This window comes from Balaenoptera physalus (assembly GCF_965194825.1).
Source record: "Balaenoptera physalus genome assembly, chromosome: 20".
NCBI lineage: Eukaryota > Metazoa > Chordata > Mammalia > Artiodactyla > Balaenopteridae > Balaenoptera > Balaenoptera physalus.
In genome coordinates this window covers 10,697,464-10,721,224 of record NC_138901.1, presented here as the reverse complement: position 1 = coordinate 10,721,224, position 23,761 = coordinate 10,697,464, and the positions used below count along the sequence as shown (strand labels likewise).

Genomic DNA, 23,761 nt, shown 5'->3' with positions numbered 1-23,761 from the left:
CCTAGGGTGTAGGGCCATTAAAAATTTCCCGGCTTCTCCAGGGTCCGCTCTTTCGGCCCTCGGCACTCAGGGCGGGAGCCTGCGGCTCGTCAAGATAGCATCGCTCCTCTCTTGGGGCCCTTGAGGGCCCCTAGGGGCCCCCGCCTGAGGTGGCACCCAGGAGAATTCTGCCCCTCGGCGGAACTGAGAGGCGCGATCTGCCCCCGGCTGGAAGGGGGCAGCGTCAAAAGCGCAGACCGGCGACATTTCTCCGGGGTTCCCCGTGAGGCTTGGGGTATCCCGGGTCGGAGGCAGGGGCCCCGCTGAAGGCTCTGGGAATCCCGAATTTAGAGCTCCACTCGCCTGCGACTCCCTCGAAGGGGCCAAGACAGGGGGTGGGACGGTAGGGGAGGCCCCACGGGAGATTTACCAGGAGGGGCTCGCGGGGCGCATCGGGGGAGCTTCCAGGGCGCTCACCGTTCCCCACCCCTCAGATTCTGTCTCTGCCCCCTCCTTGCATCCATTCGCAGTCCCGCGGACCTGAGCTCCTCCCCGCACCCGCTGGCAGGTGAGGGGTGGTCTAGGGTCAGGCTGCGAGGTGGGGCGAGGGCTCTAGGAGTCGGCCTCTCTCCACATCGGCCCACCCACCACCAGGACAAAATAAATAACCACGCGAGTTCCCGGGTTCGGCGGATGCTTGTGTATTTTGGTCACTTTCCACAGAAAGGCTGGGAGCGGGGGCGGCCGGGGACTCCCGGGGCTTCTTTGGAGCTTCTGGGCGTCCCCTCCCGAAGTCTTGGGGAGCCTGCGGCTGCTCGCACAGCCATACCGGCAGCTCCAGAAAAGATCCGCCGTATTGGCCGGCGGGAGCCACCCTTCCTCCCCAGCTCAGCATCAGGCCCAGCCCGGCTCCTGCGCAAACCCGCCGTCGGGGGCACCGGGTGCTACAGCGTGGCCCCCGAGATCCGGAGCGCGGGCCCCCGAGGGGCGCGGGCGGAGCGAGCCGAACAGCGGCCTGCGGAGTCCGACGCCCCTGGCGGCGCGGAGGCTGCAGCGGCCGCTCGCCCTCCCTCGGCACCCCCCTGCCCGGGACGCCTCGGAAACACCCCTTGGAAAAAGATTTTCCAGGGGATTTTCTAGCGAGGGGGCGGGCGGAGTGTCGGGAAGCTAAGACCCTCCCCGGACGAAGGGACTGCCCAGGACAAGGTCGCTGCAGACCTCCAGACAGACCAACAGCGCCGACGGCCTGGCAGTTGGTAGGCTCAGTTTGGAAGGGTGACTGTCACGCTGACAGCGCTTCCCCCGCCAATCTCGGGGAGCCTTCCCCTTCTACGGTCAAGTTGTCTCACACGAGAGCTCCTCTCCCGGGACACGAGCGTCAGGAAAAAGCCCAAAACACAGCAGGGGGAGGAGAACCTTTGCCTGTGTCCCCCTCCGAAAGATTTCGCCTCCCTTAGCTTCTATAAACCCAGAGAGCCCCCGTACCCCAGGACTACAAGCAGGCGTCGCCCCCTCCCAGGCCGGCGCGTCCCCCCAACACCTTCTCGGGGGAATCTTGGGTTTGCGCCTCAAGATTGTCAGAGGGTAGTCGCTGCAGACCGAGCTCCTCTCTGCCCCTCTCTGGGGCAGCCAGAAAACGATCCCCACCCCCAGGACCCCTCCGGGGAGGAGCCACGCGGGCCGTCTGGAGCCGCGGCCGCCAGGGCAGCAGAAGCCGCCGAGCCGCGGGAGCTGCGAGGTGGTGGTGAAATGGTGGAGTCAACGTGTTCGTCCTTAAACACCAGACCGTCTCCAGGCTTCTCCTGGATTCCCGGGAGAAAATGAGCCCAACGCATGCTTTGGGGGTTCGCTTCCCCACCTCGCCCCTCCCCCAGTTTCTCGAGCCCCCGCGCAGTCCCCACCCAGCATTCCGGGACGTGTGTCAGGGCGGGAGCGGAGACCCGGATGGCTCTTTGCCCGCCCCCCCCACCGCCCGCTCGTTCCACTCTCGCTCGGCTTTTGCTCCTTTCCTTTCTTCCATGGACGCTCAGCCAAGGGATTGCGCAAGCTTCCTGCTCCCGGTCCTTCAAGGGCCCGGAGCTGGGGGCCCGGACACATCCCAGGGCAGGCGCGCCCCTGCCCCTGCCACTTGGGCCGCCCTGCCCCCTCCTCAGGTCCCCTCCCTCCTCACTCCGACCCCACAGAGATCGCGGCCCCGCGGGCGGCGCCCTCGGGAGGCCGCGTGGGGCGCAGCAGCTCCCCCAGCCGGACGCTGGAGCTGCACGCCGGAACGCGCCGTCTCGCCGCCGGAGGTGCTAAACTTCACACTCGGCGGCTTCTCCGGCCGCGTCGGGAGGGCCTCGGCTCGGCCGCCGCTGCCGTTCGGGGACCAGGGAGCGCGAATTCGTGACGAGTGCTTGGCTCCTCGGCCATTCCATTCACCTCCCTTTCGTGCGGCCCCGCTGTGCCCTGCTCAGCTTCAACCTTTTCTTGACCCTCCCTGCTCCCTCTTTCGAAGCCCTTCCCCGGACCCCACGAAGTCCTCTCGGGCCCCAAGCCGACCTGGACATTCCCTTCGCCCCCTCTTTGTCCTCCCTGCCTCCCGCCGTGTTGGCCGCGGGCTGGGGGCGGGGGGTTGCTGCTGGAAACTGGACATCCCGCTCTCGCCCCAACAAGGAGAGGGCTGAGGGTAAATTAGGAGCCTCGCAGGTTCCGGGGTGGGATCGGAGAACCCTCTGGTAAGGTTCTTGAGCCCTAGGGCCCCAAGCTGGCTGCTCCTCTATCCCCTTTCTCCTCTCCGCGCTCTCCCTGGAGGTCCTCTGCACCCAGTCGTCTCTCTCCTCCCTATCCTTTCTCTTTCCATTTCTCGCCTTCCTAAATGCCCTAAGCCTCGCGGGGCGGGGCGGGGCGGCGGGACACAGAGAGTGGGGGCGCGAGCTGCCCCTGCTCCGATTCCGCCCCCTGCCGGCGACCCCCTGCGAGTCTGCACATGATGCAATTCGGTGCAAATGGAAACTGCAGTGGATGCTTCCGTGGCCCCCGGCAGGGGTCCCTGGGCAGTGCACGCTGAGAATGAGAGGCGAGGGAGCCGGCCGAGGCGGTAGGCCGCAGGCGAGGGGTCGCAGCCAGACCCTCGCGGTCCCGTCAAGCTTTCCACCCCGCCTCGGCCCGCCGCCGACACACCTCTTCGGCCCGGTCCCGTTCCCTCCCTCCAGTGTCCCTCTCCCAGGCTCGCAGATCCCTCCCCCTGCACCTCCCCGGCGCCCTCCTCCTCCCGGCCCCCTCCCGCGCCCTTCCTCCTCCCCCCCCAACCCCCCCGCCGCCCAGGCCCGGGGCCTCCGGTAGGCCCGGCTGCGCCAATCCCGGCCGCGGCCCGCCCCCTGACGCCGAGCAGGGCCCGGCGAGGCCCCGCCCGCTGACGTCCGGATTTGCATGAGTTCTTGTGCAGCCGCGGCCCGGGCTCAGTTGTCTCAGCGAGCGCGAGCCGGGAGCCGGGGCGGGCGCGGGCAGCGGCGGGCGGCCGGGCTGTGCTGGGCGAGCGGCGGCGGCGGCGGCGGCGGCGCGGACGGCGGGGGCGCCTCGGCCGGGGCGGCAGCGGGGCGCCGGCGGGAGCCAGCAGCGTCTGCAGCCGCGCCGGCCGCCCGCGCCCCGGCGCGCTCCGGCTCGGCCATGGAGCTGCCAGCTGTTGGCGAGCACGTCTTCGCGGTGGAGAGCATCGAGAAGAAGCGGATCCGCAAGGTAGGGCGGCGCGGGGGCGACGGCGAGGCGGCGGGGGAGCGGCAGCCGGAGCAACCCGCGGGGAGGCGGGGAGGGGGTGGGGAGACTGCGGGCCGGAGCCGGGGATCCCGCGGAAGCTGATGGAGTGCTGTCTCTTCCCCCCTCAGGGCAGAGTGGAGTATTTGGTGAAATGGAGAGGCTGGTCCCCCAAGTAAGTAGCGGCCGAGGGGCGGGGGAGCCTGGTACCGAGGCGCGGGGCTCCCGGGCTCCGGACCCGCTGGGCTGGTGGGGTGGTGGGGGGAGCGGACGGGAGGCGGGGTGGAGGTGGGGTGGAGGGAGGAGGGGGTGGGGAAGTCGGTGGCAGGCACTGGGGAAGCCGAGCCGCCGAGCCCGAGCCCGGCGCCCTGTGTTGTGCTCTGCTCTCCGGGAAATGCCATCACTAATTTATGCACTAAAAGGAGCCGGAGGAGCTGGAGAGACGCGGGGCCGAGCCGGGGAGGCCGGCGGAGGGAGGGAGGGCGCAGGCACTGACTGATGTGCAGCAGAAAATGGCTCCTTTCCCCTTTCCCTCCACCGAACGGCTCCATATTGCAAAACCAAAAAAAAAAAAAAATTAAAAAGCGACGAAAATGCAATTGTGTGCCTCTTCCCTCCTAGTGGTGCAGGGAGAGGAAGAAGAAAAGCAGAAAATGTTGGGAACTGTCACTGCAGCGCTTTTGGTGGGGAATTTTTTTTTTTTTTAATTTGAAATGCGAAGGCACCGGATGGAGACAGACGCGCAGGCACACACACACACACACACACACACACACACACACATACACACACACACAGAGGCATATTTTTGTGTTGCTGAGTATTTGGGGGTTGCTTGCCCGTGACAGCGGGCTCCAGGGCCGCGAGGGGGTGTGGGGGGCCGCTTGGCTGACGGTTATCGGATTAGGGGTCAAATGGAGAATGGCTGAAGCCCTCGCGGAGACTCGGGGCTGGAGAGAGGAGGAGGGGACTGCGACTTTGCATTTTGGCTGCTTTGCACGCAGGGTTCCTGGTGAGCAAAGTGGCTTTGGAACATGTCGCAGTAACATGCTTAAAATTCTTGACAACTGCAAAATAAACTGCTAGTTTCATTTTCCTTACCCCTCCCCTTTCTTCCTGCCCTTGTGTGTTTATTTTGACTCGGGGAGGGTGTATCAGGGACCGTGTCAGGCCTGCAGAAATTTACTCTCCACCCCCACATCCACAGCTAAATAGCTTTAGGTTCATGAAGACAGAGTAGGGCCTTATGTCATTCCCCACCTGGAGGCCGCAAAGCTGGCTCGGTTTTTTTTTTTACGCCGTGTCCCCCTCCCTTTTCCCTTGCAAGATATAACACGTGGGAACCCGAGGAGAACATCCTGGATCCCCGGCTGCTGATCGCCTTCCAGAACAGGTGAGCGTCCCTCAAGCAGCCGCCTCTCGCAGCCGTGACCGTATATGGGAATGGGAGAGTGGGCCAACGCTGCAACAGGAAAGGGGGAAAGGGCCGGGAGGGGGCTGGCAGGAGTCCCCTCCCCCCGGGTCTGAATGGGCACGGCTGGGGCCTCGGCTCCTCTAACCAACATCCTTGGCGGTTGCTGCAGCTTGGGGTGGGGAGGGCAGGGCCGGAGAAGGAGAGGCTTGTGTTTGGGGGAAACTGTGGGAAGGGTGCGTGCGGGTGGCCCTACAGCTGCGCAGAGAAGTTGGGGCTGTGCCTGGTTCCCTGCCGGCCCCCCTCCTTTTGCTACCTTGAAGCCCCACCCCCGGAGCCTAGGTGTTGCTTTCCTGCTGCCACTGGCCGCTTGGCACGGGCTACTCTCGGGGCAGCTCCAAGGGAGCTGGCATTGTGAAACCACCGGACGTCACGGAACTGAACTTAACCTGTTGGGGACTGGAGAAAAGTTGACAAGGCCTTAAGTTGCCACCCTCACCCCCCAGGGAGCTTGGGATTGGCAGGGGGCAGATTCTTTCTGGAGCTGCTTGCCCTTCACACCTCCCACTAGGCTGCTTGGTGGGTCTGGACCCCATTCTCAGGGCAGGGGGAGCTTGGCCCAAAGGCTGTGGGATGGGCACTGCCTGGTGGTGGAGGGGTGGCTTCTGACGAGGGGCTCATCGTGGGCACAGATGCTTGTCACGCTGCAGCTGCTGCAGCTGGATTCACCGCCGGTGGCTGCGGTTCTCTGTTTCGGGGAGGACAGAAGGGGGAAGGGCGATCGAGGAGGGGAGGAGCGGCAAGAGCCCGCGGAGCTGGGCCACACCGCTGCCTTCCATCCCTCCTCCCCCTTTTATTTTGCATTATTTCCTGTGGCGCGTTTGGCGCTAAAACTGTAAACTCTAGACCCTTGGAACGAGCGACCGGCAGGGAAGTTGCTCTCCTGCGATGTAGGGGGGCGCCGAGAAGGGATCCTGCCCCGGTTCCACCTGGGAGTTCACCACCCTATAACCATGTCAGCGGCTGATGCCATGTTGCATAATGGGTCCCCAAAGACTTAAAACGCAGGCTGTTGCAATGCCATGCAACTTTGGAGTTAGGCCCTGGCCCGGGCCCCCAGGCAGGGTGGAACGCCCCTGGGTTAGCCCAAGGGTGGGGGGGGTGCCTAGGGTCGCTGGAGAGCAGATTTCTGGCCTGGGAATGGTTTGCAACTTTGGCCAACGCTGGAGAGGCACTCCCTTCTCCCATAGAGGGCTGGGCAGTGCTAGGATCATCCTCCCCCCTGCCTCAGGTCACCCTCCACCAGGCCGCAGGCGGAAGCCTGGCAGCTGTATTGAGCACCGCTACCGCCATGGGCTTTATTAATAATTTGGAAATCAGGGGAGGCTGGGAGCCCGGGCTCGTGGAGGAGGCGGTGCTTCTGCGTGCCGCCCCGCGTCGCCCCACCCAGCAGCTCTGCCCAGGCCTTGCCAGAGCCGGTTCACCAGGTGGCTGCGAACCTGGCCAGGCCCTGGCCTGGTGTCCGGCCCCCGCCCCCAGCCCCTAATTGGCTCATTTGCCGCTGTGTAAACAAGGGCGCAGCCCCTCCCCCTGTTTAGTGCCTGGCCTTTAAGGAAACGAGTCCTCCCTTCTGCCGGCGGCACTCGTTATCTGAATCTTAATGAGGTCATTAGCATCCCGTGCCTCTGACGGGGAGGCCCAGGGTCGACGCACACCTCATTTGGACTTGTTTGCATCCCCTGGACCCCAAAGCCCAGTGCACTTTGTGCAGGGCCCCGGGCCCAAGGCTGTGGACACCAGTGCCAAGCCGCCCAGCCCCAAGCTGCAGGCCAAAGAGGCAGGGCTGTGTGGGGGCCCGGTTCAGGTATGGACATCTGAGGTGGGGGAAACCTTTGGAGAAGACCCCTTGGGCAGATAGGGGTTGGTGTGGGCGTAAAGCGGGACTCTGGGCTGGACCGAGGCACCCAAGTGGCGGCCGAGGCGATCTTCTGCCGTGAGCTCTTGATCCCTCCGGTTCTTGCTGGCCCCGCTGCTCACCAAAGTGGGAGCATCACCGTAGGCTGGGGCATAGCAGGAGGGAGGTGAATCTGAGGCTAATAGCACTGCCTTCTGTTCCCTCTCCCCAGGGAACGGCAGGAGCAGCTGATGGGATATCGGAAGCGAGGGCCGAAGCCCAAACCACTGGTGGTGCAGGTGAATACACTCCCTGGCCCCGGGGGCCGTCCACAAGTCTTTCCCATGCCTTTGCCACCTGAGCTGCCTCCAGGCCCGGAAGTCATGGGGAGTTCCTCCAGAACACCCAATTCCACTTCCTTTCATCATGACCTCCCACACCCTTCCCCGCCCCCCCCCCCCCCCCCCCCGCATAACGCAGCTGCTGACCTGGTAGGGGCTGGGACAGTCCTGGTGCTTGAGGCTTGCTCTGGGGCTGGCCTTACCCCTCCTCTTACCTCTCCCTCCATTTCTACCCCCATTCCCCTAGGTACCTACCTTTGCCCGTCGTTCCAACGTGCTGACCGGACTCCAGGACTCCTCGGCTGACAACCGCGCCAAGCTGGAGCTGGGTGGTCAGGGCAAGGGCCAGGGGCACCAGTACGAGCTCAACAGCAAGAAGCACCACCAGTACCAGCCGCACAGCAAGGAGCGGGCGGGCAAGCCCCCACCGCCAGGCAAGAGCGGCAAATACTACTACCAGCTCAACAGCAAGAAGCACCACCCCTACCAGCCGGACCCCAAAATGTATGACCTGCAGTACCAGGGCAGCCACAAGGAGGCGCCCAGCCCCACCTGCCCGGACCTAGGCGCCAAGAGCCACCCGCCCGATAAGTGGGCCCACGGCGGGGGGGCCAAGGGCTACCTGGGAGCGGTGAAGCCCCTGGCCGGTGCGGTCGGGGCTCCAGGCAAGGGCTCCGAGAAGGGTCCCCCCAACGGGATGACGCCGGCCCCCAAGGAAGCGGTGACGGGCAACGGGATTGGGGGCAAGATGAAGATAGTCAAAAACAAGAACAAGAACGGACGCATCGTGATCGTGATGAGCAAGTACATGGAGAACGGCATGCAGGCGGTGAAGATCAAGTCAGGGGAGGCAGCCGAGGGCGAGGCGCGCTCCCCCAGCCACAAGAAGCGGGCTGCCGAGGAGCGTCACCCCCCTGCAGACAGGACTTTCAAAAAGGCCGTGGGGGCGGAGGAGAAGAAGGTGGAAACGCCCTCCAAGAGGAGGGAGGAGGAGGGGCCGGGGGCCGGGGACCCGCAGCCCCAGGAGGCCGGCTCCCGCAAGCTCTCCCCGACCAAGGAGGCCTTCGGCGAGCAGCCCTTGCAGCTCACCACCAAGCCTGACCTGCTGGCCTGGGACCCGCCCCGCGGCACACAGCCGCCCTCCCACCATCACCACCACCACCACCACCACCATCACCACGCCGTCGACCTAAATCTCTCCCACGCGCGCAAGCGCTGCCTCTCCGAGACCCACGGCGAGCGAGAGCCCTGCAAGAAGCGCCTGACAGCGCGCAGCATTAGCACCCCCACCTGCCTGGGGGGCAGCCCCACCGCCGAGCGCCCCGCGGACGTCCCCCCCGCCGCCGCCCTCCCGCAACCGGAGGTCATCCTGCTGGACTCAGACCTGGACGAGCCCATAGACTTGCGCTGCGTCAAGACGCGCGGCGAGGCCGGGGAGCCGCCCAGCGCCCTGCAGGTGAAGCCTGAGGCGCCCGCAACCGCGGCGGTGGCAGCTGCGCCGGCGACAGCGGCCGAGAAGCCTCCGACCGAGGCCCAGGACGAGCCCGAGGAGCCACTCAGCGAGTTCAAACCCTTCTTTGGGAATATAATTATCACCGACGTCACCGCAAACTGCCTCACCGTCACGTTCAAGGAGTACGTGACGGTGTAGCTGAAGGGCTTCGGAAGGGAAAGCGCTGTACCCGCCGGGGCATAACACCTGGGGCCTGGAGGCGGACTCCTCCTCTCTCCAACTGCGGGAGATCCGGGGCCGGGCCCCAGCGCGAAAATGCCAGAAGCCGCGGCAACCGCGCCCCTCCACCGGGTTCTGGCTGGAGCGCCCGCGCCTTCCACGCCGTGCCTGCGGGTCTCGCCCCTCATCTGCCCCATCCCCTCTCTCGTGGACCTCCGGGACTGACAGGGCAGCCACTCGAGGCGGTCTAAGAGTTATAGTATTATATTTTAACCGTGCTAACTTGTCAAGTGCAGACTTTACTCCCGTTTGTACGTGGTGTTATTATTGAAATGTATTGTTTGAGCTCAAAAGGCCCACCACCCCCTTCGGGCTGATATATATATATTTATTTGTAGGTATTTATATATTGAAATATAAAAACCTAGATTTATGGAGTTCTCTCTAGATCATGTTATATTCTATATCAGACAAACTATTTTCTGTTGACCTTTCTACCCATTCATTCAGTATTTCGGTTGATTTCATTTCCTCCCCTTCCAGGAACTGCAATACCAGTAACCTTGGTATATATTTTTTGATACTGTACACATGGATGTGTTGTTTCTATGTGCAAAAAAAAATTTTTTTTTGTTAAAAGGCTAAACGAGCTCTCTAGAAACTGCTGCTACTAGAAATGTCTAAACTATAAGCTTCCAATTATTACCTGCTTGAATGTAAATATTAAATGGAGATGTTGAAGGTACACTTTCGCTGTTTGAGATTAGCGAAGAGCGAACGTCAGAGGCTCAGGAGGCGGCTGCACCCCTCTCCCCATCCCGCTTCCGCCTTATGTCTGGCGGGGGTTGGGGGGGCGGTGAGGTTGTGGGGGAACCTATCGCAACTTGCGCTTAAACCTTTGCAAAAGCCAAGTGGACTGGTTTCGCGAGCAGAGGCGCCCGCACCCGGGGAGTGACCCCGCTCCCCGGAAGTCGAGAGGCTCTCCAAAGGAGAGGGGAATTCCTGCGGGGGGGTTGTGCTGGCGTCGCCCCCGCTCTCAGAGTTTTCAGGGCTTCGCTGCCCACCGCGCTGGCAAACCCGGGATCTGCGTGGGTGGGGGGAGGAGGGGTGCACGGGTGCGCGAGCGGCGCGGAGACTTGGGTGGGGCCAGCGCCGCGCCCGCCAGGCACCTGCTGATCTTTGCCCCCCACCCCCACCCCCACCCCCGACCCCAGGGCGCAACACACCCTGGCACTGGCCCTGATGTAGCAGGGGTGTTCCTTTCTAATAATCCCTGCCCGGTAGGGCAGGTTCAGCCGGGAGGGGATCCTCCCACCCTCTCCAGCGTCCCTTGCTGCCATCGCTGGCCCCGCCCCACCGAGGAAGCTGCGAGGCTCTTTCTCTGCCAGCCTCTCTCCCCGGAAACCACCAGGCCAGAGGCTCCGACTGGAGGCGCCGCGAGCGCGGCCAGGGCAGGGGGCGGGGGGCTTCCTGCGAGGTGGATGGGGAGTGGGAGGGGGAAGAGGCCAGAAGAGCAAGGCCTGCCCGTCCCCACTTCCTTAGTGAGCAGGGAAATGTGGGATCCCATCTCACCCATCCTGTTTTGGGTGGCAAGGCTGGGGCCCTTGGTTTCCCCAAGCAGGAAGGGGTTAAGGGCCCCGAGGGGGCAAGGGGAGTGGGCCGAGCTCCGAGGTGCGGCTCCCCCGGGCCTGGAAGCCGCGACCCGGGAATGCTGCGGCCGGCCTTGGCCAGCTTTCTGCAGACGCAGCGATCTTCCTGGCTGGAGTGGCCGAGCAGGGCCAGGGGCCACGGGACTGACGGCCTGATGGGCGCGGGGCTGCTCCTGGCGCCCAAGCCCCTTGCCTGCCCGTCTGGGACTGGGGGGCCGAGCCTGTGCTGGGCGCCCGGGCAGAAGAGGTCAACACGGTTCATAATGGGGGGTTGTTAAGGGGGGAGAGGTGGCGAGAGAGCACAGTGTTGGGAAGGCCAGGGGAAGAGATAGAGGGCCAGGAGGGCAGGAGGCCTGAATGCGGACAGTGTGGCCAGTGTTGGCTGCAGGCCACCAAGCGGCTGGAGGTGGGGGAGGGGAGCCTAGCAGGGGGGAGGGGAGGGAGGGAAGGGAAGTTCAAAAAAAAAAAAAAAAGCCGTTGAGAGTTTCTAGCCCTGGCTTTTGTGAATTGTCCCTCCCACTACCCCCATCACCCCAGCCCCCTTTAGAGTCAGTTAAACACTCCCCCCTCCCCGCTCGATGTAATGAATGCCCTTTGCCACCCTGGGAATGAAGGGAGGGGTAATCTTGACTGCTCCTGGCAAACTGCCTGCTCAGCACTAGAATTGGGCCTGTCCTTCACTGACTGGTACACAAAGGCACATGCCAGGCGTGGATTTCATCTCCCTGCTTTTCTGGTAGAGGAGAACTAAAAAATCAGGAGTGGGAAGGGGAGCCCCTTGTTCAGGTCTGCACAGTTGGTGACTTGGGAGTGAGCCTTAGCCCCTAGGGGTACCCCTCCTGCCCAGTGGGTGGCCTCTGCCAGGCTGAGCCTGGGGAACAGGGGAGGGGAGGTAGAGGATGGCACTGTTGGTGGGCAGGGAAGGAAACCTGTCCACTACCGTTCGCAGAAAGGTGTGGCCTACAGGTGGTCTGAGGCCTTGAAAACTGGGCCTGGTGGTGGACCTTCTGGGGTAGGTCTTCGAGGAGGATGTTCCTAGGAAGAGCCTGGAACCTAAGGTCAGAAGATCAGCAATGGGACAGAGGTAGATGGATAGGTCAGGAGGAGCAGCAGAGATGCCCAACTGGCACCAGACTCAAGGGTGTCCAAGGCCCCTTCTGGCCCAGGAGGGACAGGACTCTCATTGGCCGGGCTCCTCGGATGTGCCAGGGGCCACTTGAGCATCTTGTTCCATTCAGACCCCACAGGGGTTGAGCTTCCCTGTGGGATGAGAGTCTGAGGTTCTGATGACAGAACAGCTTGTCCAGCTCATGTGGCCACTGCCCAGTTCTGTACTGATTCTAGAACGAATCAGGTGGTCTGCTATCACCCAGCAGAGAGGTACCCCACGGCAACTCACTCCACCCTAACCTCTCAAACATAGATGTGTCCAAAGCTCAGGAACACTCAAAGAGGGCCAGGGGCCCTGGCATCAGGACAGGGGAGGAGAGTCCAGTAGCCCCAGTTCTTGCAGATGTAGACTGCTTCTTCCTAATGTAGGACAGAGATGTCTGTCAATGCCCAGCGCTTCACAAGCAAAGGGTCCTAAACCCTCTCTCTGAGCCCAAGTTCAGGGGAGAGAATGAAAGCAGGAAGCTGAGATCTTAACCTTGCACACTGGGATCTTAACTTTGCACAGAGACCCAAAGTTCTCTGTTTTTTCTCCAAATGAACCTTTCTAATGGGGCTGAGCCTTGAGCATAGAGGCTGAAGCTGACTCATTGCAAAGAGAGGGGCATTGTGTATCCATCCATCCCTCAGAAGCTGGTCCCTCCTGCACCAGCTGGGTCCCAGACTCCAGCTCTGGTCTCCCTGTTGCCTGCACCACCTCTCCCAACTCATTTTCACAAGGGTCAAGTTTAGCCCTTCAGTGTTAGCTCCATCCTTGGATCCTACCAGGGTGCGTTGGAGCTAGGGTTGCCAGACTGGGCACATAAAAATCTAGAATGCTCAGTTAAATTTCAATTTCAGATGGACAATGCATGATTTTTTAGTATGTCTCATGAAATATTTGAGATATACTAATACTAAAAAATAATATAAAATGCATTGTTTATGTGAATGCAGATTGAACTGGGCATCCTGGATGTTATCTGGAAACTCTATTTGGATCCTGAATAGTCTACTTGGTCAGCCCCTGCCCACAGGGAAGTTTCAGTCCAATAGGAGAGAGAAACTGTTGAGAACTGAGCCACATGGATCCTGTGAGTGCGGTGATTGTAGGGACATTGAGTATGCTGACGTGGCACAGAATGGCTGCTGCATGACAGTGGGGCCTTCACCTGTGATTTCAGGTGGGGGTGGAGTGAGCATGGGACAAGACCTAGACAAAGGAGTGATGGAAGACCAGAACTGGTCCCTCCATTTGTTGGCCCACCTTGGGCTCCTGAGTTGAGTCTCCTCCCCATTCCCACCCACCCCAACGACAAAGTCTAGAACATACAAGGAGGGCAGACCAGATCCAGTTGCAGTACCCACTACCTGCACCAAAACCCTTTCCCTTCCTACACCTCAGTTTCCTCAGCACCTTCAAAGACGTGCCGTGACAGTGAGGATGAACTGGGTCGGGAAAGAGCCTTGAGCGCTTCTGGAAAACCCCCTAAGTAAACATACGGGTTAGTTTTTTTTTACCAGGGAACATAAAACATTTCATGTCAGATCCAAATGCCTTCTAATGACTTCTGGCTGAGAGCCTCAGCGTGACCAAGGGACAGATACCCAGTGATGTTTACCTCTGAACTGACTGCTACCTCTCCCTTCCCTCCCCTCCCCCCCAACTCTATAACCCAGTGTGCACCACCAGCCCTCTGCATTCTGCCCTCACTACCTGCTTGGTGGATGATTACGCATTGACCTGGGACCTCATCCTCAGCCTCTCCAGCTTTATCCTGGATCACCGAGAATGGCATTGGGACAGGAGAGAGATAAGAGCTGCGCCTGCACTCGTACAGAACCAGATCCTCGTGCTTTTTGAATCAAGTTTCTTCTATGGTTCCACGTTATGGTTCCATGTTATGTTTGCGGCTCATCTGAGAAGATGAAGACTGTGAAGAGGAAATAGTACTAAAGGCGGATATTCTTGGATGCAAGTGTCCATTTCCTGTGGCCATGGTTCAAAAACCCCCCTGTCCCCTGCCCCCTCCTCTTCCTCTCTTCCCCTTGCAGTTACTGCTAACAGCTAACATGGATTGAGTGCCCACTACCTGTGGGGGCACTTCAGGGCGTCATCATGAGCTACGTCCTATCACTATCCCTGTCTCACAGATGGTAAAATGAAGGCTTAGAGGCTCGAGTAACCCATTTGAGGTCAAACATTCAGTATACAGGGGAACAGATAGTGGGTTCTGAGCTAGCCTTGTCTGTCTCCAGGGGCTGTGCTCCCAGCTTCCAGGATTCTGTGGGTTCTTCAGAGGCCAGTTACGTCCCATCCCCTCCCTGAGGTTGTTCTAGATTATTCCAGCCTTTACCAGGGCCTGCTGTGCCTGATCTCCTGCAGTATTTATTGCAGCCCCCCACCCCAGCTCGTCAATCAGTTGCTAGCTGCAACATACCTGTGTGCATGCACCTCGATTCTCCAGCTGGACAAAGCCTTGAGCATTTGGAAGGCAAGGGGCATGTCTTGGGTATTTCATGCACTCCCACAGTTTGTGCACAGTTCCTAGATAAATACCTCAGAATCAGATGCCTCGTGTATGTGTGTGTGTGTGTGTGTGTGTGTGTGTGTGTGTGTGTGTGTGTGTAGAGTCCTCTGTGTGTGTGTGTGTGAGAGAGAGAGAGAGAGAAAGAGAGACAGATGGGAGCTTTCAGATAGTGATGCTGATTCCTGCACTGCGAGCCATTAGCAGCAGACACAGGAAAGACCCCCGTGCCACCCCCAGGGGCTCAACCCCCATGACCACAAAGCTGCACAGCAGAGGCCGGGGACTCAGGCTGCTCCTTTTTGCCCTGCCACCAGAGGATGTCAGACACTCAGGCACTCAGCTGCTCTAGGGTCCTGCTGCCCCCTTGCCCTTCACCTGATCCATCTGTGTGAGTTTCAGGAGACTCCGGGTAATTATGTGGTAATTGAATTTAGGGAAACAGACCCTAAGGATAATCCTTGAGTCAGTTCCAGGAGATTCATGGTTTAATTTCCATATTTAGCTAGTGGTACATATTATACGGTTCCTGACAGCCCAGCAACCACCTCATCCTTATGTATTTAGGTTTAACGTGAGGTTCAGAATAGTAGAGATATGGGCATGTTACTCCAAAACACACACACACACACATACACACAGACACACACAGAGTTAACAACAAGCAGAAGACACAGCACACACCCCTTTTTTTATTTTCATATATGGTCTTCACGTAAGCTGTGTGGATAAGGCCTGACACAGTAAAAACTCATCAAATGCTGCCTGTAATTATTATTTCACTTAATTATCTGCAAGTTCTCAAATCTAGATAGGGGCAGAGAGCTGGCATTGCCAATGGACGTCCAAGGTGCGTGTGCATGCCTGCGTGAGTGTGCATGTGCGTGTGCATTTAGGGCTGGAGGAGGGTGGTGGCAATGCAGCCCGTACTGGCAGGAACGCCTCTCGTTTGCTGCCTGAGCGAAGGATCCTTTCAAACGCACCATGGAGTTTAATATTGCCAACGACTGGCCCTGACTCCTTTCAACCTGCGCCAGGTGTAATGTAAACCTCCCTGCATTTCCTCCCTTTCCTGTTTCATCTGAGAAATTCTTCACTAATTCCATGGTATCTGGTTTCTCATTGTTTCTCTCTGCTTTAGAGAGCCCCTTGGGGTGGGCTTTAGAAAGGTGTGCTTAGCGCACTCAGCCCTCCGAAATGACACCGGCTCTTCCCTCACTACCACCACTATTCTCCAAAACCTCTTACAAGGCACTTCGCTGGCTGTTAGGGCAAAATAAGCCATAACATCCTGGGGAGATGAGCAAATGCCTGTCACAAAATCAGAGGATGGTCTTGGGTGGTCTGTAAAGCAGCATCCAAATTGAGAAAACGGGACAGTCGTATTCAGCTCCTTTGTAATATAACATTGAGGTTATAGTAACGTAACAGAATAATGGCGTGTCTTCCATTCTTTGTTGAAGTAGTGCTTTTTGGGGTTGAAGACAAGGAGGAAAACAGCCGGATGGAGGAGGCCTGGGCTATTCCAGATGCAAGCAGGGGACCATCTAATTTCCTCTGATTCTCTAAAGGAGGTGGGATTACAAAATCATGTGAATGTTGGGGGGTGGGGAGAGAAGAGCCTGGAAAGCAGAATCCCTCCCATGAACAACGGAAGTGAGCATCCTTATAGCCATTTCCTGCTTTGTTTTTTGTGCTCCCCACTCTCCTATCAGTGCTGAGGGGGGAGCGGAAGCACTGGGCAGGGTGAAGGAGACTCAGGACTGGCCAGGTTCCTCTCAACCTTCAATGCGTCTTCCTACTGTCTCCTCTCCTGGCATTGAAAATTATTTATGTTTGCAAATTGCTTTTGACTCACATGAGTTATTTTTCTTGCCTGCCAACAGGTCTGGGGATGGGAGAGAGTTATTGAGCCGGCAGCTGAGAAATCCAGGGACGATGGCAGAAGGAGCACTGAGGTGGAAGTCATGAGCCTTGGGACTTGGTCCCAGCTCTGCCACTGCCGTGCCATTACTTCCCCTTCCCAGGCCCCGGGTTGCTCATCTGCAAAACGAGAGGGTTGGGTGGCCTTTGAGTGCCAAGAGCCTTGGTGGCCCTGACATCCCCTAGGCCTGTGACCCCTGAAGAGACACAGATGAGGTTGGCGCCAGCCCCTACGCTGCTCCCTGACCTGGGCCTGGCGGTGCTGCCGCTGCGGAGCACTGGAGGGTGGAGAGGATGCTGCCCGGCCCCAGCCCGGCAGGAAGAACTAGACGGCGCGGTGGGGCAGCCAGTACTGTTTCCTCCCTTAGCCTTTTGCTTCATGCTGGTCCTTAGTGATGCCCACTTCCATAGACTAGGATGAAAACAAATAACTGCAGAGGAACCACCAGAGCAGAAAATCCCTGGGTACGTACACAAGAGGGTACGTACGTTCCAATGAGGAGCAGTGCTCACCCAAGTCACCCACCATAAAGTTGGATTTAATAATAGGAATAATGATAACATAATTCAAAATTCAGTGCCATAGCCGTGAGTGATTGGCCGTGTGCTGCTCTTTTTTTTTTTTTTTTTTGCCTATTTATTTATTTATTTTATTTTTTTAAACATCTTTCTTGGAGTATAATTGCTTTACAATGGTGTGTTAGTTGCTGCTGTATAACAAAGTGAATCACTTATATGTATACATATATCCCCATATCCCCTCCCTCTTGCGTCTCCCTCCCTCCCTCCCTATCCCATCCCTCTAGGTGGTCACAAAGCACTGAGCTGATCTCCCTGCGTGTGCTGCTCTTGAGTGCCATGGTCTGGCCTCCATTCTCTGATTGTGGCTTGGGGCCTAACCCAGAGAGAAAAGAAGCCCGGGGTCTGGGCTTCTTCCAATCCAGTGACCACCAAGTGGGGACGAAGGCTGTTGTGGGCTCAGCTCTCTGAGGTGGCAAGAAACCTGCTAACCTCAGAGCTTTGAGTTGGCTCTGCTTTGGCAGAAAGATGGTATTTGCTCAGCCCTGGCCTAACCACAGTGAGCCTCAGCCCTGGGTCTAGAGGGGAGTTTGGGGGTCTGTGCACTCTCTCATGGGAGATGACATATGGGTGGGCAGAAGGCAGAAGACAGCAAGAAGAGGAAATTTTATGCAGAATCCCTCTTCCTCTAGAGCCTGCCTTTTCTCATGGGCCCAGAGATGAGTTCCCAGGACCATGAGATTCCACCTGGGTAAACTATGATGCCACAAAGGTCTAGCCTCTCATTAGTTCCATATGATTCCTCTTAGGAATCCGAGGACACACCTGGTCTTCAGCTGTGGGTCAGCCTGGTGGCAGGTCTAAGTGGTCTTGCATGCCTTTCAGTACTTTGGAGAGAGAATGGTGACACAGGACCAAAATCAAGGGTGGAGGCAGCAACAGGGAGAAAAGGAAACCAGAGAGGACCAGAGATAAAGAGAGAGACAGACCCAGAGGTAAGGATACCAAAAGAACCAGCACAAAAAAATGGAGAATGATCGTAACAGAAACAGAAAGAGCGAGACAGAAGCAGATGAGGAGAGAAACCCATACAGATAAGGAGAGAGACACAAAAGGGTGAGAGAAACCAACTGACAAAAAACACTGAGTTGGAAGGGATCAAAGTTAGCGTCACCAATACGGGGACAAACTGACTTGTGCCTCTTGATATGATGCACTGAGAAGGATATAGCATCACTCCAGTGCTTTTCTACCACAAATGCAGTGCCCCAATCTAACCATGTAGAAATAAATATCAGACACTTACTCTTCAAAATGCCAAGGCTGAGGAACCCAGAGGCCCTGTCCCAGCTTAAGGAGAAAGGCATGTGCCCATTGAGATGGCCCCATCTTTTTTTTTTTTTTAATATTTATTTATTTATTTGTTTGTTTATTTATTTAGGCTGCGCTGGTTCTTAGTTGCGGCACGCAGGATCTTTGTTGACGCATGCAGTATCTTCGTTGCTGCATGCGGGATCTTTAGCTGCGGCATGCATGTGGGATCTAGTTCCCTGACTAGGGATCGAACCCGAACCCCCTGTATTGGGAGTGTGGAGTCTTAGCCACTGAACCACCAGGGAAGTCCCTGTCCCAGCTTAAGAAGACTAAAAAGACAGGACACTCAATGCCAATTCACAGTCCTGGTTTGGCTCTTGGAAAAGGAAAAAAAACTGTCTCTAAAGAGCATTGAGAAAACTGACAAAATTTGTATGTGGACTGTAGCTTAGAAAATAGTATTGCATCCATGGTAAACGTCCTGATTTTGATAACTGTACAGTGGTTGTGTAAGAAAATGTCCTTGTTCTTAGGAAAAACACAGTAGAGTATTTAGGCATAAAAGGGTACAAGGTCTCCAACTTACTTTCAGATAGCTCAGAAAAACTATGGGGAAAAGAGAGAGAGAGAATGATAAAGCAAATGGGGCAAATGTAAATAACTGGTGACTCTGGATAAAGAATATATGAGAGTTCTTTTACTATTCTTGCAATTTGGAGTCTCCCCTTCGGGGTTGGGAACAAGTGCTGGCTGGCACTGGAGCCTCGCAGTGGGGCTGGGAAGAATCAGAAGAGCCTCCCATGCGGGTGAGACTGAGACCCAGCTCTCCAGCAGCTGAGAACATCTGGGCAACTTGACCGTCCCTTGCCGCCTACTTGAAGACCTGTTTTCTAACCCTTCACCCCATGACCTCAACACAAATGAATGGGGGTCCAGGAGGGTGGGCCCATAGCCACCAAGCTTCACAGGTCATGGCCGCCTCCAGCTCAGCCTGGCTGCTCACACCGCACAGCAGAGCCCAACCTTACTCTTTGGCCATGTGACGAAGCAGGATGTGGCAGAAAGAGGAAGGATTAGGCAGTCGGGCAAACCTGGCTCCGTGGGCCAGCTGCTCTGCACTTACCAGTTCTGTGCCCTGGGGCTGGCAGTCCTGTCCCCCAGAGCTCCCCAAGACTGGTTTATTCTTACTGTTTAGGTCTTCTAAATGCCACTTCTTGAGAGAAGCCTTCCATGACCGATTACTCCATTTATGATATTATCCTGTTTTGCTTCTTTAGAGCAGGCATCCTTAGCTGAAATTTTGATTTGTTTGCGTGTCTGCCTCCCTTTTTCCCCAGTAGAGTGTAAGCACCATGACAGCAAATCAGTGTCTGTCTTACTCATTCCTTTATTCTCAGTTCCCAGAACTTGGCAAGTGCACCAGAGCTATTTGTTGAAGGAAGAAAGGAAGGAAGGGAGGGAGGGAGGGAGGGAAATCTCTGAACCTTTCTGAGCCTCAGTATCCTCACCAGTGAAATTGGAGGAAATTGGTGCAGGGACTGCTGTAAGGTTTGCTTAGAGATAGGCTTAAGAATGTCCCAGGGTAGTGTTAGCCCCAAAGAGGCAGTAAGAAGCTTCGATTGTTCATATGACTGTCTCAGGGATACAGCCCGTGTATCCCTGCTCAGTCATTTGGTAATTGATCTGGTCACCTACTCATTTTTTTTTTTTTTTTGGCCATGCCACGCAGCTTGTGGGATGTTAGTTCCCTGACCAGGGATTGAACCCAGGCCCTCGGCAGTGAAAATACAGAGTCCTAACCACTGGACCACCAAGGAATTCCCACAGCTGGTCATTTTAATTTCATCTGGGGGAGGGTAGATTGGAAGGGGTGAATAATTTTGTCATAATTCGTTTTTGCTTTGTTTTTTAGGTTTCTGTGTATGTATGTGTGTCTGATTTGATTATATTCAGTACTATGAGCTGGGCACAGTGCTAGAGTCGAGGTCTCCCCACCGCTGCCCTCCAGACCTGACAAGCGAGGAGTTCTGTGAACATCAGCAGGCTGACAGGCCAAGTGTGGGTCCAGCTCCCAGAGACTGCGTGGGCCCCAGAAACACTCAGTCATGCTTCTCATGAAGACATTCTAAAACTAAAGCATCCCTGGGCCCCCAGATTTCCCTCCTCATTTTGGCCTGGGGATTCCCATCTTCTTTTTTTTTTTTAATGTTTATTCATTTATTTATTTGGCTGCACCGGGTCTTTGTTGCCGCATGCGGGATCTTTGTTGTAGCGTGCCGGATCTTTAGCTGTGGCATGTGGGATCTAGTTCCCTGACCAGGGATCGAACCCGGGTCCCCTGCATTGGGAGCACGGAGTCTTAACTGCTGGACCACTAGGGAAGTCCCGGGATTCCCATCTCGATTCAATCGCAGAACATGCTAGAAAAGAATCTTGTCTTTCGGTTCTCTGACTTGTCTCCCAGTAATGGGAGAGAAACAAGGCCAACCAAAAACAGGCAATAAATGCTGCCTGGCTAGCCAAGTTATGAGTGAAAAAGTGAGTGAATGAATGAATGAAGGAAAACCTCTGGGAGTTTAGGTTAGTTTAGCTCATAATTTGGTTTCTTCCCTGGCACATATGAGACTCTGGAAACACTGGGAAGACCCCAATCTAGGCCTGACCTTTGTCCCCGCCAAAAGCTGGCATTATTTGGGCCCAAGAAGCTTGCAGAGGTGGCTGTGGCATCCCAAATGGAGCTGGTCCCTCCCTCAACCTAATTAGGGCCCAAGGAGAGAACCCTTTTGAACTGCAAGCCCCAATGAGACAGGAAGTAGCTCAGAAGGGGTAAGAGAAAGGCTTACCCCAGAACCACATCCACTGAAATTTGTTTACTGCCATCTAGCTTCCCTGGTGACACTGTTGAAAGATCTAGATACACACTGTGCATTGCAGGAAACATACCACACAGGCCAATTTAGCTGATCAAATCTTGGCAAGTCAGCAAGTAGGGACCATACTGACATTTAAAACATTAGAGGTGATCTCCAGGTCTGCTCCAGTTGCCTCCCCAGCTGGCTGGAGAAATGAAATGTGCCTCCAACTCCAGACCAGCTGGGTCTCTTGCAGGCAAGCCATCTCTTTGTGTCGCCCATGCCTTGTGTGAAGGGTGAGGGAATTGCCATGTTGAATGGATTGCTGACAAAGGAAGACACCAACTTGTGACCTGTTGTCCCAAATTCCCATCATCAAGATAAGAGTGGGCAAACGGTCAGATCTATAAATAATGTTTTCAAGGGGGGCCCTCCCTGAAGCACCTCGCAGATTTGGCAGGTGTAGGCTGCCCATTTCTCTCTGCTCCAAATGCAGAGCTGGCCAGCTCTCTCCCTGGAGCTTTGGAAGCCCACAATGCAAGAGTCCCTCTTGCCTTTCTCTAGCCAGCACTGAGCCAGGAACATGGAACCTTCTTCAGCCACGAGATGGTTCTCACCTCTGCACCTGCTCTGCAACCACACAGCTGCCCAGAAATTAACTTGGGTGGGAAAGAAGCCTCCTCCAGGTTTCCAGTCCCCGGTTAGGGCGAGGAGCCTCCACCAGCCGACCAAAAACATGCCCAGAATTCCAGGCCGCACCTGTGTGCTGTGTCATGCCCTGCAGGGATACCTGTGTCTCTGCCACTCTTGACTGGACTCCCTTAGCTGCTGAACCTTACGTCTCTCACTAGTAGGGACTGTGTCTTTGTCACCATCATTCCCCAGCACAGTGTCTGGAAGGCCTGGATAAATAGTTTCTGAATGAATGAGCTGTGTTTACAAGGTTATAAGTCTCTGCTGCTCCCTTTCTCCCCATGTCCCCCAACCCAGCCTCAGAAAAGGGTAAAAATTCAGGCAGAGGCTTTTTCAGGGATTGTCCCCTGGTCCCCCCAGGTCAGCATGATCTCCCACCTGCTCATGGGATTGGGAAGTGGGAGAGGCATCTCCCTTTCTCTCTGTGTGTCTAAACAATAGTCTATAGTTATTATATTTGATCTTTGTCTTTACTCTCTATCTTTTATGAAAAAGATTGCTTTTGTCTTGACTTGTGAGGTATTTTGTTTTCTCTCTCTCTCTCTCTCATAATTTTCATCATCACCTTGAGTTTAGGTCAGATGCCAAAAGTGACACCAGCTGCCTGGTGTCACCACTGCCTGGTGTCCCCATGACCTAATAATGACAATAACTCACAATTATAGATTGCTCACTGAGCCAGGCTCCACGGGAGAGCCCTTACATGCTTTTTCTCTTTTAATCCTCGCAATAACCTGATGCAATACAAACTATTATTACCCCCATGAGGAAATGGATGCTTCGAGAGGTCAAGTACCTGGCCTGAGGTCACAGAGCTAGTGAGTGGTGGAGCCAGGGCTCGGATTCAGGTAGCCTGGGCTCCTAACCCCGGTGCCACACTGCTCCCTCGGGAGTCTTTGCACACACAGAGTGTCTGGTCAGGATGCCCCCCGGCAGGAATGACAGCATAGCCACAGCCACCTACACATCAGAGGCACCAGCTGTGAACTGAGACGAACCCCAAAAAGTGCACTGCTCCTGGGACCATAGAGTCATCACAAGGATGGAGCTGGAAGAAGCCTCTGAGAGACTCCAGGAAACATCCCCTCATTTTACAGGTGGATACAATGATGCTCGGGCCCCACACTTTAGCTGGTGAAGCATCCAAGACCACAAGCCCTCCGCCTGTGGTCCCCGATTTGTGGTCCACTCTCAACGCAAACTGGACAAGAGACAGTTTGAGATGAGATTTGGCGGGCTCAAGTTCTGGTTCAGACCTAAACACCCTGGCTTGTTCCACAACTGGCTCAGTCCTCTGGAGGCCCCCCAAGTTGAACATGGTTTTAGAGTAGCCTCCAAAATAAGGAGCTGCCGGTTACCACATCTGCTCTACAGACCTGGCAATAAACTCCCCTCTCCTCGCGCCTGAATTTCTTTGTAGCTTCCTCTTTCCCGCAATTGAGAGCTGACAGAGGATTTCTATTCACCGACCTCACGTCATGGTCATTCTATTTCCATGGCTACTGCATTAATGCTTAAGTTTTGGTCACATCCTCATGGGCTGAGTGGACAACCCTAAAAATCCTGAACCAGAAGCCAGAGTTGTTCAGGCAACTTCCATCCTGGCCTTTGCTGCAGCCCACAACCCCAAATGAACCTGTTATATGTTCTCAATAGCACCAAACACTTCTTCCCGGGCACTTTTCAAGGTTGTAAATGACATTAGGTGTGCGGCTTTTCTATTACTGTATCCTCTCACCCCAGGCTTTAAACTCCGTGAGGTCAGATGCCAGGTGTTTTATCTGTAAAATAACCGTAACTCTGAGCACTGGGCTTGACCAGTATGGAGAAGGTGCCTAGGAAATCTTTGTTGGGTGAATAGGTAGGAGGGTGGGTGGATGGATGGATGGATGGATGGATATTGAGAGAGTGAGTTAAAAAAAAGCCTAGATGCCCGATTACCAGAATGGCATCTGAAGCTGAGGGAGGTCCCACTGCGCAGAATGATGAGGCTTAGGGGGTCCAGGGTAGGTGTAATAATTCTTCCCCCACCTTCCCACCTGCAGTCTCTCCGGCTACCAGCCTGGAGACCTCCTGCTCAAACTGCCCCAGAAGGATGTCCCCTG

General features: G+C 56.5%; 1 protein-coding gene across 1 annotated transcript; it reads left to right on the top strand.

Moving 5' to 3' along the window:
* The first annotated feature begins 3,433 nt into the window (after nucleotides 1-3,433).
* Nucleotides 3,434-9,773, top strand: CBX4 (chromobox 4). Its single transcript, XM_082440411.1, has 5 exons — nucleotides 3,434-3,696; nucleotides 3,843-3,886; nucleotides 5,039-5,104; nucleotides 7,249-7,315; nucleotides 7,605-9,773. The coding sequence occupies exons 1-5, from the start codon at nucleotides 3,628-3,630 to the stop codon at nucleotides 9,006-9,008; spliced, it is 1,650 nt and encodes a 549-aa protein (XP_082296537.1). The 5' UTR covers nucleotides 3,434-3,627; the 3' UTR covers nucleotides 9,009-9,773.
* The last annotated feature ends 13,988 nt before the right edge of the window (nucleotides 9,774-23,761 follow it).